This window comes from Epinephelus lanceolatus, chromosome 22, assembly GCF_041903045.1.
Source record: "Epinephelus lanceolatus isolate andai-2023 chromosome 22, ASM4190304v1, whole genome shotgun sequence".
Classification (NCBI taxonomy): domain Eukaryota; kingdom Metazoa; phylum Chordata; class Actinopteri; order Perciformes; family Serranidae; genus Epinephelus; species Epinephelus lanceolatus.
The window spans coordinates 29,750,963-29,768,408 of NC_135755.1; the positions used below are offsets into that span (position 1 = coordinate 29,750,963).

The 17,446-nt window shown below is 40.8% G+C and overlaps 1 protein-coding gene across 1 annotated transcript; it reads left to right on the forward strand.

Moving 5' to 3' along the window:
- Positions 1-820: 820 nt before the first annotated feature.
- Positions 821-5,344, forward strand: mpdu1b (mannose-P-dolichol utilization defect 1b). The gene is made up of 7 exons (XM_033651884.2): positions 821-979; positions 1,630-1,695; positions 2,104-2,236; positions 2,407-2,492; positions 3,485-3,603; positions 4,476-4,586; positions 4,679-5,344. Exons 1-7 carry the CDS (start codon positions 853-855, stop codon positions 4,811-4,813), a joined length of 777 nt encoding a protein of 258 aa, XP_033507775.1. The 5' UTR covers positions 821-852; the 3' UTR covers positions 4,814-5,344.
- The last annotated feature ends 12,102 nt before the right edge of the window (positions 5,345-17,446 follow it).

Here is a 17,446-nt window from a genome sequence, read left to right on the forward strand (position 1 = left end):
ACAGTCTTATCTACACACAATTTTCCCAGTATGACCTGTGGGAGGAAACCAGAGCTCCCAGTGTAGATCTTGTAAGTTACTTCTGTCAACAAGGACCCAGGAGCCTCTTTCTGTGACAGGACAGTGGTAACCATGGAATTGTGAGGGTTGTCCCTAGTAACTGTATAGTAATTTATGACTTCATGCTCTCCACTATGGGGTTTTGCTTACAGTCTCCTTTCAACAAACTTATATACGGTAGGCTACCTTAAAGTATCAGATAGTATATAATTTCCTAAAATAGGAAGGTGTCAGGCTAACATCAAAACATCAATATATTTACATACACCAGACCTAAGACCCAAGACACATATATATTCATACCATATTCATTTATGTCACCTCTCATCCCAACCCCCACTCCACCACAAACACCACATCCACAAACACACAAAAACACACATTATATTAGTTCTGTGTCCTGTATGTCCTTCCCAGCCATGCCATCCATATCCTTTTAAAGATGCATTTATTTATTTATTTATTTAATTATTAGTCTTTTACAGCCTCATAAGTGTCCGTCTATCCCTCATTCCATTGCTTTTTATTGTTGCCCTTAGACAATGTCCTCTCTATGGACAAATAATATCTCAAATCTTTGTGTTTATTGTTACGTCAGAGACAAATTCCTTGCATGTGCAAACCTATTTGGCATTATTTTATTGTTGTTGTTGTTGTTGTTGTTGTTGTTAGCCAAGAGCTCAACTGTAGCAGTGCCCAACCAGCGGAACCTTTGTATTGTCGTTGGAGCTGTCGGGGCTCTTTAAGTGTTACACATTTAAGTCAACGTCACTTGTATTGTATAGCTCCACAATGGCGGAGGAAAGGGTTTTGGATAAAGGGTCATCCTTTATGGATCCCTTTAAAGGACTTCTGTTGTCATATATTATGCCAGAAACATGTTACGACGAGTTCTTTCTTAACTTCAACTTCCTGGACGGTGAGTGGCTCATTTTAGTTCAACAGCGCGAGCTCAGTGACAGAAGAGAGACAGAAGAGACTGTAGGGGGATGTAACGTCATACTGACAGTAAACCTGATCAAACTTAAGATACGTTTACAAAATATCCTCGGTTTTTCCAGCTTTGTTTATATCGAAGCGTTTGTACCTGAGCTGTTTATGTCCGCTGGAAAGTCCAGGATGTGTTATTCATGTCTCAGCTCCTGTCAGCTCAGTTTGTTACAGTCAGTGTGTACTGGTGGTTGACATGTCATTCATTACCATAAACACACACACACTGTAGTTTAACTCATATAACCGTCCTGCAGCCTCAGCACCAAGTGTGGATTAATCCGACCCTGAAAGTAGTCCTCAACAACACCACTATTTTCTCCAGTTTGTGTAATGTTTGTTAAAAGCTAAAGTGTTCAGATATTTACGAAAATTACTGAGTTTTTATTTTAAACATTTACTGTAGCTATATATGAGTTATGTGTAGCTTCTCTCTGCAGTCTTCCTCCTTTCTCTTCTAGTCCTCTCTTACCTTAGATTCTCTGCTTGATTACTGGTTTGGTGTATGTGTGTGTGCTTTAATGTGTCAGCCAGCTAATCTTTTTTTTTTTTTTTTTTTTGGTATAAATTTTTTTCCAGTACCATGTCTGAAGATTGTGCTGAGCAAATGCCTGGGGCTCGGCATCATTCTGGGATCAGTGATGGGTAAAACACCTCACCTTCGCTCTCATAACTGTCATTTGGACACATTATATAGTTAAAGTCTAAAATTTAGATATATTTTAATCCAATTTTAGACATAATTGTTTCAGTCAAGGTTTGGACGATAGAGCTAAAGACAGTTTAGTAAGTTTTGGTCAGTAAGAGTATATAAGATTTAGTTATATTTGATTCATGTTGTTTTATGCTAATCATCAGCAGCTTTAAAGTTGTAACTGTGCTGTAGCATTATGTTACATTGCTCAAAGTAGGATATTTTATTTACATATATAAAAGATAGTAAATATTCTAAAATATACTAGTTAAAATTTGGTTTTGACAGCTAAAGTTTTATTTTGCTTTTTGCTTCTTTTTTTTTCATTTTAATATTTGAATGATGTGAAATGTTCACAGTGAAGCTGCCTCAGATCTTCAAGCTGCTGGGGGCAAAGAGCGCTGAAGGGCTGAGCTTCAAGACCGTGCTGCTGGAGCTGCTGGCCATCACAGGAACAATGGCCTACAGTATCATCAACAAGTTCCCTTTCAGGTTGGGCCATATTCAAATCCACTCTGTGATGTAAACCTCTACATGGAGCACTCTGATATCTACAGCCGTGCTATTGCAAACACTGTAGAACTGCACTGTGTGTTGATTTAGATACAGCTGTCCACCTTTTGTTTCATGTATTGAGTCAGATGTGGTGGATGTTTCCACAGTTCCTGGGGCGAGGCTCTCTTCCTCATGCTGCAGACAGTTGTCATTGGCTTCCTCATTCAGCACTATGGAGGAAGAACCAGCAGAGGTACAACTGTCACCCACACTCAACAAACACTCATGATCAGAAAAAAAGCTTCACTTATAAGACCAGTACTGATATTTGGCCCCTGAAGCATAGATAAGTACTGAAACAAGTGTTATTAGAGATGATGATCTCAGACAAGATGGCAATTTTGAAGAGTAAACTTGAATGGAAATTAGATTTTAAGCCATTATTTAGCGTGTGCTAGAGATGAATGCTATTTTGTCTTTTTGGATTTAGTTACATGTTGGTAAAATACATTCAATAAACTCAGCAGCCGACAAATCTCTTACTGAATTATTTCCTTTACTATGTCTCTTAGTCTAACACTGCATGTGTGTGCACAGAAAAAAAGAACTGGTTATGTATATAAACATGTTAAAATTCTTTTCACACGGGGGACAAAATAAATAAGTAAAAATAATACAGAATATTTGTTGCGGAATTTTTTGCATCCAAACGTTTCATACCGATATGAATATTGACAAAATGTGTATTCCACCAAACATTAAATGTCTGCAACATCACACAATCATCAATTCATTTTTGTTGTCACTATAGTAAAACCCACACTCAAATCTGCACACTGGAGGGGGGGCTCGTTATTTCAAGTGTGAAGTACTGTGTTACAATGTGGTTGCATTTCCTGTGGGTGGCGCCGTGTTATTGTAACAAGTGTAAATGCTGAGGTTCAATGCTCTGGTTCATTCATGACTTGACTGTACAGAGTCTAAATGTTTTTATCATGTGTGTTTGACACATGGCCTTTAATACACGGCTTAATGTTCTGTTTATAATAGTAATAACTGAATGGAACGTGAGTGAGTGTCAGCAACAAAATCAGTTTGATTGCATTGTATTTTATTGGAATGTCCTAATTGGACAAGAGAAATCAAAGTGAAAACCCAGAAAACCTCAATGGCAGACTCAGGGTAAACAAAATCCTTTGACGTCAACCCTCAGATAATCACCAGTGTGTGTTTCTTGTCTCCCAGGTCTCCTGTTTCTGGTTGTGTATTCCGGCCTGCTGGTCCTCCTGCTGTCTCCTGTGACTCCTGTGTCTGTGATCACCTCTTTACAGGCATCTAACATGCCGGCCATCATCATCGGCAGGGTAGGTGGCGGTAACACAAGACTGTTCCCACAAGATAATTAAATTGTGTGCACAAGATAATAACTTAAAACTACTTAGTAATAATAACTTTATTTACACTGCACCTTGGAAAACTGAGTTTACAAAGTGAATGACAAGCAAAAGCAGGATACTCAGAAGGCAATAGACAAACCATTATGAAGTGTTTCTGCTAAAGAGCTCAAGGGCTAAAGAAAAGTAATCTTGCCTTATGTAACAAGCGTGTTTTGATTTCACTCCCTCTTGACGTTAGCTCTTTGTTTGCTTTCCACCCTGTCATTTCTCTTCACGTGCGCTAAACTGAACTGCCAGTCAGAGTGATTTCATTCAAAGCTCTAATCTAAGGCTCCAAACTGGCTCATATGGAGTCAACAATTCTGATATGTAGCTTGGGGCCAGATCCAGACGAGCTTTAAAAGTGATGAGTAAAATCCTAAAATGAATTCTAAAACAAAGAGGAAGCCAATGAAGACAAACCAGGATTGGGTGTGATGTCACCTGTTGAAACCAGTAAGAAGCCTAGCCGCTGCATTCTCAACGAGAGGCGCGAGTGACTTTTGGTTGATGCCAGAGAGAAAGGCATTACAGTAGTTAAGTTTTGTTCCCACAAGAAAATAAAATCACCTTTTGGGGCTCTGTATATTCATGACATCCAGACATTTTCATCAGTATTAACAGTCATTGCTGCCTGTTTCCATGGTCACAGAACAAAAAGGAAGTAATGCAGCATGACTTTCCATGTTGCAGATTCACTCAAATGTAACACGATACATACTAAAAATAAAGAAAGTTCCTAATGTGCATGTGCAAACACACAACACGGGAGAGACTGACAGTGTGTGTGGTTGTCTCAGCTGATCCAGGCAGCCGCTAACTACCGTAATGGGCACACTGGCCAGCTGTCTGCCATCTCCGTCTTCCTGCTGTTCGCTGGATCCCTCGCCCGCATCTTCACCTCACTACAAGTAAGAGGACTGTGTGTGTGTGTTTCTAATTAGCCTGTGTTCACATGTCACATAAGTGTATTGTTTTGAGCCATAATTTTGACTCTCTACAGGAAACTGGAGACTCGCTGATGGCCCTCACCTACGTCATATCCTCCGCCTGTAACGGCATCATCGCTCTGCAGGTCCTCTACTATTGGAACAGCTCTCCAGATCGCAAGAAGAAGAAGAAAAAGAAGAGCGAGTAAAAAGGACAGCCGCTAAACTTCTTTGATAGAGCAACACTTTTCTTTCCATGCCCGACTTAAGACATTCTCAAAGAGGTGTCTTTAAAACTTGAACTAATTGACTATTGAAATGCATGTACAGAGCCACTGGCAAGTGTGGGACATTGATCTGCTGGACAAACACTTGACTTTGAAGTAAGAATGTGAACATAACATGCCAAGCAGATCTTCCATGTGGGTCCACAGTTAGCTGGATATGTTGGTGGTGTTTAGCTGTGAGCAGGGCTGCTGGCTCCAGACCCCCGCTGTGCACTACACTGTTATTACATTCCTCTTGATCCAGTTTTCCTCAGTACTGTCAGGCTGTGTTCACACCAGTGTGTTAAAAAATTTGGAAACAGTTTGTGTACTTTCCCATTGATTTTTCAGGTTCTCTGATTGCCATTCATATTTTGTTGAAATGATTTAAAACAGTTTGGACCTTGGACACATGTAAAGAATGATTTGTTTTTATCATTTCACATAAACAGAATTCCACACTCCCCTTTATAACTGCAAGGTCTGTTTTATGGTCTGGATGGTCTTATATGGTATCAGAGGTGACACCAGGGGGTGACATTGATGCTACCATGAAGAATCACATTTGCCAAATTTGCACAATACGATACAAATTTCCATGGAAACCAAGGAACGTCATCTAAAAGAGAGTTTACAAATCCCCTTTTACACAGAATTAACACTAATCTGATTATTTGACAGATTTCTGATGCTGCCCATGTTTCCCATAAACACCACAGCTTCCTCTCACCCCCTCCATGACAATACTATGTCCTGAGAGTCAACGTGTAACATGTTACATGTTCCTCTGTCACCCTTCACTCCCTCTGCTGTAGCAGAACCTGTTTGTCCTGAAACCGCCTGTTATGTGTGGTGGAGCACACCCTTTATGTGAGTCAACCAGGTATGGAGAGATACACCAAGCTAAGATGAGTGGAAGTAATCAAGGATGTGTCATTAACAAAGGGCGCTGTACCATCACAATGGGAAGTACACAATATCTGCAACATGGCAGATTGCATCGTGAGCTTTTGTTCTGATAATACAGATGTTCCTTTGTATTCAAAAACCAAGCATGAAGCAGCTATTATTGTCAACAAGATGTAGAAGACTATTACATGACAAAATTCATCCTCTCTTTACAACATGTAGAACATGGCACGCCCACTGATGTCATCATGGTTTGTGCTTCAGGTCAAGGAGAACCTGCTATTTTGGGCGGTTGGTTGGTTTAGTTGAATTGTTTCGAACAGTTCAAATATAGGTGTGCCACCTGAAACGTAACCTGTTTCATGTTTGTGGAAATGGGGTGAGAATGGGAAATCCCAGGAGCTAGATGAGATCCAAACAAGGCATATCACAAAACTTAAAGCAACTCTTACCTTTCTTGCATTTCACACAGCACTCCACCAACATTTCCAGGAACTTTTATTACCAGCGATTTATTTACCTGGGTAAAAGAATTCCTGGTAATCTGTGTGGTTGGCATTTCCACCGCACCTCAAAGTTCCGGAAAATGTATCCATATTAGCGTGATGACATCGATGATTCGGCGTGTGCCCTGTATTTGGCTCTGCCAGCTTGGCTGTTTACATGCTGGTAGAGAGTTGGGGCTGTTTGTCTCAGCCAGCAGCTAAGTTTAAAAGTTTTTTAAGATAAGTGTCAAACTAAGTTAGTCTACATACAGACAGCTTCATTTCAGCTTATTAGTAACAATTCACTATCAGCTGAACTAGCGTGCTGTCCTTGTGTAAGACATAACGTTAGTGTCGGTGGATGAGAGACTGTGGACGGAGCATATTGAATATCACTGTCTACATGTTTACATGTTCATGCTCGCTGAACACATGTATTGATAAAGTATTGGCTTCTTACTCACTAGGGGCTAATTTCACTTACAGTAATGAGTGTAGCTGCCGTCAACTCGAGTCATTTTCGTGTTATGTTCACTTAGTTTCCACTGCGGCAGCTCAGCCGTTCACAGGTTACCGTGTCGTGTAGGCGTGTGTGTGTATGTGGAGGAGTTCAGGTTGAGGGAAAGTTTTTTACCCGGGTAATTTCAGTGGAAACTCGTGGAGGTTTTTCAAAATCCCAGGTAATTGAAAAAAGTTCCTGCAGTGGAAAAGGGGCTTATGATAGATATAGGCGTTGGCAAGGTAACGTCAGATACACAGAAGAGGAGAGCGAGTGTAATGTTACAACCAAGACAGTCAAACGCAACTCCGGAGTTTTAAAACTCAACCGGAGTCAGTGATGACACACAAGGAAGATAACGTTAATGTTTCAGAGGCTACGCTCACAGTAGGCCAACGTTACGCTAACGTTACGCTACGCGAGTGGTTACATCAATCAGAGGACTCCATGTGGGGAAGACAGACAGGACACTTGGCCAGTCATTGCGGTCGGAGTTTTCTTAGAACCATATGAGAATGGTACAATTACGAGTTTTTATCTCTGGTGGAATCCACTTACATTGTAGTGTGCCATCAGCTTATTAATAGTATTTTAACCTAAAAAAGAAAAGCGTAAAATTTCCAGAAAGGTAGGCAGCTAGTCTGAATGTTTATGACATTATGGATATATGATTAATTATTTGATATGAAGAGGAATTAAATGTATGAGAGGTCATACTGAACTCTGGCTTCAGTTTTTTACTTCGCCATCTGTGTTGCCAATTTCTCCAGTCTCCAATATGTTGGTATGCCTGAGTCAGAGTTTCCCTACAGGTAGGGGAGACCGGGGATGGTTGTAACATTTTTGACATTTCTGTCTGTAACTCGGGTCTCTTTTAAGCCAGTGCATTCAAAATGTGATACAAACTAGTTACATGTGTCAGCTATTAAATGGTGTAGTTGTTGTCTCTGCAACACAAACAGAAAATCCATGGTTTAGTCTCAAACACAAGGAGTGAAATGTTACAATCTACCCTGGGGTCTGGGTTAGTTGTAACGGACCATGGGGTGAAATGTAACATTATGAAAAGAGGGTATGACAAGAACTTAAGATACTGAAAACTTTGTATTTAACACTTACATAATTGGTGTGTGTGTGTGTGTGTGTGTGTGTGTGTGTGTGTGTGTGCGTGTGTTACACCAATATTTGAACATAATATTAAAACTAAACAAATTCTGCAAATGTGTTCCAGCTTCAAAACTTGAACATGTCTCTCTGTGTCTTACACTAGCATTTATACACAGCTATAAAACTGAACAAAATGCACAAATATGCAACAGAATCAACAAGTGAACATTGTGTGTGTGTGTGTGTGTGTGTGTGTGTGTGTGTGTGCACGCGCGCGCCAAGTATTTTAGTCACTATCACCATTGGAGTCACAGTGGTGACAAATGTATGGCCCTCCTGGAGTGCAGGCTTCGTGGGCCCACAGACTACAGGCTGTACACTGAACCCAAACTTCTTTTGGTTTTGAGTTTTTCAAGTGTTCCATGCACACAATGCAAAAAGTGTCATCATCATCTGAGGAATCTGTGTCCTGTGGCACGATGTTACGCATTTTCTGTTTTTTCTTTCCTGATGTTTTCTTTGACAGCCTGGGTCGTTGTTGGTTTGTGCGAGTTGATTTGTCTTGTTTCTTGACCCATACTGATGTTGTTACAACTAACCCAGACTGTTGTAGCCATGAACTCACTTGTCTTACAGACCAACAACTAAAACATTATCACTAACAACTTGCATGGAAAATATCTAAACAAACACATAATTAACATGATTTAAGTTTGATGAGTTTATGTACAAAGGAGGCAATGGTATTACAAAAAGAAATGAAGCGGAAAAAAATACTTTCTTACCTCAAAATTAGTTGTTTCCCTCTAAAATTAGCTGTGTTTGCCACAAGGTGCTACTTCCTCACATGTGGAGTAAGGACTAAACTGAGCATGTGCAGAGTGAATCAGATGATTTGTAACTTGTTCCTGATTGGATAAATTGAAAGTGTTACAACTAACCCATATTACAACCATCCCTGGTCTCCCCTACTCACGCTCTCCATCTGTCATCGATTTTACTTTAGAAATCCTGACTTCTGCTTGAAAAGGGGCACCTTCGTCTTTTAGTTCCCATTTTGTGTGTATGCAGTGGTTAAATGAGGTCCAAGGATTGCTTCTTTGTATGTCCGATTTGTTACCACCATGGACTAGAAAATAATAGATGTAGCCACCGTGACATCATCTACTGTGCTGCGGATTTCATGTTGAAGACTCAAGTTTGGCATAATGGCCTTCACCATCTTGGATTATTGGAGCCAGAAGTGACCAGATGAGAGGGTAGAGATAACTGTAACTCTAGCCGCTGCTTGGTTTGCACGGTGCGTCTACAACTGTGGTTACCCATGATAATGCTAATGTTAATTCTAATTTTGGCTAGCTACATAAAGCTTAGAGCTAGCTAAACAGGCTTAACAGAAAAACTAAATATCCTTAGAGTCTTTCAGTGCAACCAAATGCTGAAGACTTTTTTTGGTGACAAAAACATTAAAACCAGCTTTGATGAACTGAAAACGCACTCAAATAGCAACAACTACGGCTATGCCTATACTATGCAAATCTGGGGTTTCGAAATGCTTCATTACCTAACCAACACTGTCGATGTTGCAGCAGCTTGTCAGTGGCTGGCACCCACCTTTCACTTAGATAAGCCACACCTTTAATTTCGCATTACTTTAAACCTTAATAATATAATCACCCATACAGTTGTCATGAACGAAGAAATATAGTGACCAAAACTTTTTTTGTACCAAGCTGTAAACATGTTGACAGCCTGCAATTCTGACACTTCCATGACGGCCTCATTTTTCAGCACCGAAGGTTTCCACTTGGTTACCACCTGCACAACTACTGCAGGTAAAACAAGGTTGGCTAGAACTGTATTCATTTTCAGGGTACCTGTTAGTGTGTAATAAATTATAAGCAATGAAAAAGAAACATCCATGTTGCAATATTACAATATTTACACTATGTTTCATGTTACTAACTTAAAGCATGAAAATATAAATGAATACAAGACCATGTGTCTACAGCGGTGCTTTGAGCTTAATGCTAACACAAACATGGCAGCATGCTCGCAATGACACCATGCTAACATACTGATGTTTGCAGGTGTGATGTTTACAATGGTCACCATCTTAGTTTATTCAGATTCAGATTCAGAATACTTTATTAATTCCCGGGGGGAAATTGTCTAAATTGTTTTAGCATCTTAGCATGCTAACATTTGCTAATATGCACTTAACACAAAGTACAGCTGAGGCAATGGCAGATCCAGGTACTTGTCCTCAGCCACCTCCACATCCTTTTTCTTTCTTGTGTTGAGCTGCGAGTAATTCAGTCCACACCTTTTGACAAATCTGTCTACAACACCTGCATGTTCATGTAATTAGTGTTACACCCATAAAAACCAATGTGTCACAGTTTCAGTAAACATAACAACCACAGCTCTAATGGTTAAGACCATTGCCATAATTACACCAGCAACACCCATAACTGTAACTACAGCCATTAAAATGATAGCATGCTGCCTGCATGCTTTAGTAGATTGCCCCTGCTGCTTCATGCTGCTTCTTGTCTATTTCTCAGTGTAGATTAATGTAGTCCATAAATATGTTCCAAGAACATCAGATAATAATACCAACAGCAACAGAACATTACTGGATGCAAGACACTCCTTACTAACAGCTAAATCAACTTGTACTAGATACTTTTGGGAGCAGATGATACTGCAGTGCTTATCAGGAGCTAGTTTGCAGTGTTTGTTTCTGCAGATGAGTGCAGATTGAAAGTTAAGACTTTGCATTAAAACAGTGTGATAAGATACAACTTAACCACAAGGGAAATTGTTGAACAGCAGTTGCAGTAGAAAGCAGGAGAGAGTATAAATATACAATATCAATAAGGTGTAAATCCAAAATATACGCAATGGCAAAAACATAAATAGGTTAAAGGTAAGGATCATTCTTGATTGGTTGGATATTCAGTGTAGATATTCATATTCATATTCATATTCAGTGCAGTTATGTAGCCTATGAGAAGTGACTTAGCTATACATGTAATATATGAAGTCTGAAGTAGTGGTTCGTGTGGCTGGTCAATTTGAAGTGTTCATGTTATCCATAATATTGCACATTATGTTCCATAGATTAGAGTTGCATTGATTGTGATTGAGAGAAACAGAACAAAGCCGAAACAGAGGCTGGAGCAAGCACAATCTCTGCTGTCCATGTGTCTGCTGGAAGTAGATTAATTGTAAAGTCTGAGGACACATCCACACTTAAATGTTTTCATTTTATAACAGCATTTTAAAACAAAAACAATCTCTTTACACACGAGTATTTCAACACCATTTCAGAAAGAATCTCTGGCTATACGAACATACCTGAAAATACATATCACATAACCATTCACCTTCACTAGGCATGCATGTGCCTATGTGAACAGGAGGCAGATTGTCTCCTTTGTGATTGGTTGCTTAGTTACCAAAAAGAAAACAGAGCTGACAAAAAAGTAATACCAAAGATTTCTTTGCTTGAACTGACGACGACGAGGAAGTGTTACTGAAAGTAACATGAGTATAAAGTGGTCAAGGAGGTGAAAAATAGATTGAGAGTCAACAAATACAGCATCAAATTAGTGGTACAGGGAGCAAAATGTCAGAGTAGTGTGGATGCTAGACGTCAACATAGAACAAAACAAAAATGTATTAGTGTGGATGTAGTCTGATTACCACAAGAAATAACATCCTGTGATGTTCTGTGATGGTAGTAGTCAGCTGCTAAAGGTGCTACTGTGTGTCAACAGACTCCACCACCACCAAAGAATCAACCTCCATCTCCAGGCTAGAGACGGCCTTCCCGATGAACTTGTTGATTCTGTTTCCACTGACAGTCCCCATCATGACAGCAAAGAAGATAGAACCAGCTACCACAGACAGGAAAAATGTCCTCGGCATGGTACTGCTGACTGAATGACTGGAGCCTCTGCAGGAAGTAGAGCCGACTCTGGCCCCCCTTGTACACAGCCTGTGTTCTTCACTCAGTCTAGCTTGGCCAGGTCCCAGGTGCTTGTAGTTCAGAGCATTGTTCACATCCACCCCCTGAATGGAAATAGGTATGGGGGGTGTTTCTAGCCTACCAACTCCTTCCTCTTACCAGTGTTATGCTGCACATGGTTCAGCTCACATCACTTAATGAGGGAGTCCACTATGCCCTTTTACTTAGCCTTCTTCCCCTTTCCAATCGTCTGAGAACTTCCACAGGTGGCAGGACTTGGAGTTATACATGTTTAAGATGTAGCTCTAGGGTGAGCAGAAAGGGTACCAGGACTGTCTCCTGTGGGACCTCTGTGTTGCTCACCACAGTGTCAGTCAGTGTCAATCCAGGAAACCAGGGACAACCTTGCTCCTTAGCAGGGCAGGCCGGATAGTGTTGAATGAACTAGAGAAACTGGAGAACATGACTTTGACAGTGCTACCTAACCTATCCAGGTGAGCATTGACAAGGTGAAGAAGGAAGATGGGGATTCCACCCCATCTCTTGCCGGTAGGCAAACTTAAGGGGCTCCAGTATTGTTTTAACAAGGTGCCAAAGGTGTGACAGGATCAGCCTCTCCATGAACTTAATCAGATGGGAAGTCAGCACCACTGGTTTGTAGTCATTGGAGGTGCTTGGGTGTCCTTTCTTAGGGACTGGAACCAGGCAGGATATCAGCACTATGTCTGCTCTCTCCAGGCGTAGCCTTCTAACAGCTGGCACAGGCTTTGAGTACTCTTGGGCTGACGCTGTCTGAACCTGTAGCCTTGCCTGGGTGGTTGTACTGTTGTTGGGGAGAAAACAAGCTTGGTGCTGTGACAGAGAATAGACGGGGGAGGAGGGACAGTAGGACAGGGGGGCAGATGGTTGAAGAGCTGGGGGAGGGTAGAACAGGGCCCCCACCGTCAAAGCTGCTGAAGAAAAGATTCAGCTGGTTTACCCTGGCCATCAGACTGTATTTTCCACGGTGTGAGAAGATGATGTGGATGGTAACGTCAGGGGGACATATTCACACGTCACTCACTAACTGCCTGTTGCCACGGCTTGACCCGTCACCCCTGCCAAGACGAGACCCTTACCTGTTGCCAGTCACTCAGTCAGTGGGCTTTTGATGAGTGCGCTGTGGGTTCAGATGTTTTCGGTCACGGTAATCAGATTGGCCATGTGCACGACAAGGGAAGTCTATTCACCTCGCTTGACATGTCTCCTTTCCTCCCTGTCCCAGTCTGTTCCCCTTCAAACAGTGTTTCCTTCCAGTCAGAATAGCGTGGTACCCTTCACCACTTCAACAAGATAAGTGTAATTACCACTTGTGACAGCAGAGGCTGCTGTTGCTGTTGACTGGGAACACACTCAAATTCATACACTGCTTCTTCCTTAATTTAAACACTGTGTACATTTTTAGTATCATTGTTTTCAGCTATTTCTGCTGCATCTAACAGTTTAAAAATCTGAGACCTACAAGTGTTGTCACTTTCCATTTCTCCCATCATGGCTTTTGTTTTGGCGTTGTGAGCATAGAAGTCTACCTGGCAGTGAAGTGCACTTTTCCCATCAATATCCACTTCTGCAATACAATATCCACTCATAGCAACTAAAGCATGATCCAACTTTTGTGTGGGTCTGTTTAGATAAACACAACATTTGGGTGACGTTAGGAAAAGATGGAGATGAACCAGCTCCCTACAATTTGCAAATCGTAGGGAGCTGGTTGATTAGGGCTTTCAATGTGGATGCCAGAGGGTGTCTTACATCACCTGCATGACTATTTTACTTGCCGTTTAACAACCATTTCTTCACCATCCTAATGGGTGCGTGCCAGAGTTCAGGGAAGGGCCAGAGCAGGTTGGTTGCCTGGGATCAACAACAGCATTTCGTGAAAAAGAAAAGAAAGGAAAACTGCTTTTAATGAGAGCGATGGGGTAAGGGGGGAGGGGGGGTGTTGGGGGTGGAGGGCAGAGTAGCCGCAGGCTGGCTCATATCTGATTGTGAAGCAGAGATGGTACAGATTGGTGTGTTTGTTAGGCTCGATCACCTGCCACTTTTCATCTTGGGAGGTCCTTCTTCCCTCCTGCTCCAGACCAGGCTCGCCACTCCTCTGCTGTTCTGCTGTAACGCACCATAGCAGAGTTTGGAACACAAATTCGCTCAGAGTTCACAATTCTCAGATGTTTGAGTGTGTTGTAATGTTGTGTAAAGTACATTCACCTGCCACTTTATCACAAAACATTGCAAAACGAATGCAAGTTGCCAGGGCTGGTTTTAGGTAGATAAGCTACGGACGACCTATCATAAGATCACAACATTCTAAACTGGACTTACATGGTAGTTAGTTAACGAAATGATAAAGAATAAATGATGAAATTCAACCTGAAATGAAACTATGTCCCGACTCAGTTTACAGATCCCAGATCAGGACCAATCCAGGCATGTTTAGTGGCTACTGGTACTGGCTATCCTGATGTTTTTGTCAGGGGATAACAGCTATACATGTCTACTTCTGCTCTGTTAAAAACTATCAGTATGCATTTAAAGGTGCTTATTGACAGACTTGTTGAGACCCATATTAGAAGCTGGTTTAAGTTGAGTCATGTTAAACTTAACTAAAATATTAAACGATTTAAATGTTTTCTAAAAACTGAATCCCTCAAGGGAACCAGAGGGCCAAGGGCAGCAAAATGGGCGGAAACGACCCTGCAAGTAGCAACTTGTAAGTCACAACAAGGACAACAAGATCTTTGGTGGGACTGTAGAAAACATTATTTTTTATTGTTTATGTACCTGAACTTGAGGACCAATCTTCAAACTAAAATATGACCCAAATAATGTCTTATTTTCATTTGTGAATAAGCAGGTCTACTCTGTCCTGAAACTAGAAATGGAACAGGGCAAAAACAGGAACAAAACAAGTTTGAGTGAAGTAAACTAGATAGAATGAAACAGTTTCGGCTACCTGTTTATACTGCATGAGGAGAGCTGTCACCACACTTAAACATGGGGGCAAAATGTTTGTATCTTTCAAATCTAAAACTTGGAGGGAAGGTTAAGGCTTGTTCAGACGTTTGAGGCATCTATGACTAACTTTAGAAATGATGTAAGAGTTACTGTTGTTTGGCTTTGAGGGACTGTATAGTGCCTGTTTTATATCTTTATCGCACCTGTAATCAGTTTCATGTGTGGGCTGTTCATATCGGAGTCATCAACATGCTGCATATCCCATCTCAGGCTACCTGCAAAACACATGCTGAATACACCAAAGTGAAGGGGTTGGGGTTGGGTGACAGAGAATGGAAACACTGATGAAGATGAAGTGTGCCGACACTGCTTTCATCTGCTCATAAGGCTTAATCACTGTGGTTCATGGTAAGTGTGGTAAACATTTGTTTATCAAAGCATCTAGAAATGCAGGGTGTTTCTGTGTCACAAATAACAGCCATGCACGCCACGGAAAGGCTTGACAGCCAGTACTGATAACAGTACTTCTGCCCCCAACCATTGTACCACTACTGCACTGGTCTGTATTTATTTCCAGTTTGAGTATATAACTGTCCCTAGAATTATGATATCTTGGTCTGTTTATTAAAACTATGACAAAAAGTTGGATATAACTAATCTCACTGTACTGCTCTTAATGCAAGCTTCTCCAATTAGAGACCACGTTTCCCATAAACCCCTGTGGCTTTCTGCTCTGCTTGCCCCCTTTTTTATTTCATAGTGGTGTGTTATAGCAGTGTGTGTGTGTGAGATCCACCAGCCTCCAGATAAAATAACATGTACCTCCAACAGCTGACGGAATTATAAGGAGAAACACTCACTCCATCAGTGAGCATGAGATGTGGCTTATTTAACCAACTCCAAGCCACAATGGGAAATTTGATATTAGGCCTAATATATTATATAGTTTATTATATAGGCCTAATATATTTCCTAAAGGCAGGAGCTTATTATTCTTCTCATTAGAATATCATGTGTATTCATTTTGGTGGATTTTTTTCTGTGTCCTTTTGGGTTTTTTTTTTTTTTTGTGAAATAGTGGATTGTTTTACCCCTCAGGCCCTCAAACAGTTATTTAAATGTGAGGCTGAGGGGGCTATTTTGTAGAGTTACAAGCAGTGGTGTAGTGAAGGGTATATGCAGGTATGTGGGGTTCTTTTTCTGGCTGTTTACAGCATACCCACCTATCAGCCAAAAAAACATAGGAGAGTATACCCACTTACTTTTCAGTAACCCATCTATCTACCAAGATGGGTTACTACCCATTCATCTACTACCACTACAACACTGGTCAGTGCCGTGCACAGACATTTTGATGGGCAGGTGCTCAAGTGGGGAAAGAGGGGATCTCTTCCACAATTTATTTATTTATTTTCTACACGAAGTGCTGGTACAAAAAAAATTGTTTGCATTCAACGTACATCCTGCTGGGAGGTTTCAATCTGTCAGCACCAGAGGGTTGCTTGAGGTCTCAGTACATACTGTGCATTTGTGCATAGTAATGAGCAGAAGAGATGTCTGTCAAGGTTACATGTGAGGTGTCTCAAGATCTATACTATATACACCTAACAGCTACTACACTTACACATTCACTTTCTATATTTAGTGCTCTATAAAATAAATAACCAAAACAATCAACAAATCTTTACATAAATTTGAAAAACACTGTTCTCTATATTAAAAAATAATGAACCAACCAAACTACCCTCCAAAACTACAAAGTAGGTCTATGTAATAATCAGGCTAAATGCGTCCTGTTCTCCTCCTCACTTTATTTTCAAATCATTTCCTTTACTCTTTTCAAATAGTCATGCTCTAATTCTGATAACTATCTCCTAAATAAGCTTTGAATATTCTTAAAGAATTCCAGGGAACAGACACGTGCAGCAGCTGCAGCTCCACGCTCTTCCTCTCCACCTTTACGCTCTTTGCGGACAGCATGTTAAAGCAGAACCAAACCGCATGTTTAAATGGATAATTATTGTGTGGGAGACGTAAACTTCATTTCAATTTATTTATTTATTTATTTATTGTTTGAGTTTTGGTTTATAAAGATATGCAAGAGAGGGACAGCAATTAGGTGTTTGTCTCCGCTCACACCGGGCAGCTGGTGAACCTGACTCTGACAGAGAGTTGGAGGGAGACGTTGTGGTTTTACACCAGACTAGCTTACTTGTTGTTTAGCTGTTGTTACCTGGCTGTTCATTAAGGTGCAGTTGAGAATTGGTGCCATGGGCCAAATTTATAAACTAAATATAAAATTATTGAAGGAAACAGAAAAACATGTCTTGCACTTATCTAGACAGAGAGCAAGATGGCAGATGCTTGAGCACCACCTGGGGTCTATCCGTCCACATGCCTGCCATTGGTTACAAGCCAAAAAGGTTGGGAATATCTGGTTTAAAATTTCTTGTACTTTTTATATATTATCATATATAATTTTAGATCAAATCTTAAAATAAAAAGTAACTAGTAATTACCGCTTTCAGATAAATGTAATGAAGTATAAAGTACACTGCCGTCAATGAGTCTATCCTCACTTCCACCATCATCTGGTACACTGCTGC

Coding starts and splice junctions, on each gene's coding strand:
- mpdu1b (XM_033651884.2), top strand. CDS start 853: ATGGCGGAGGAAAGGGTTTTGGATAAAGGGTCATCCTTTATGGATCCC. Junction 2,493..3,484: donor TGGAGGAAGAACCAGCAGAG/GTACAACTGTCA, acceptor CTTGTCTCCCAG/GTCTCCTGTTTCTGGTTGTG. Junction 4,587..4,678: donor GCATCTTCACCTCACTACAA/GTAAGAGGACTG, acceptor GACTCTCTACAG/GAAACTGGAGACTCGCTGAT.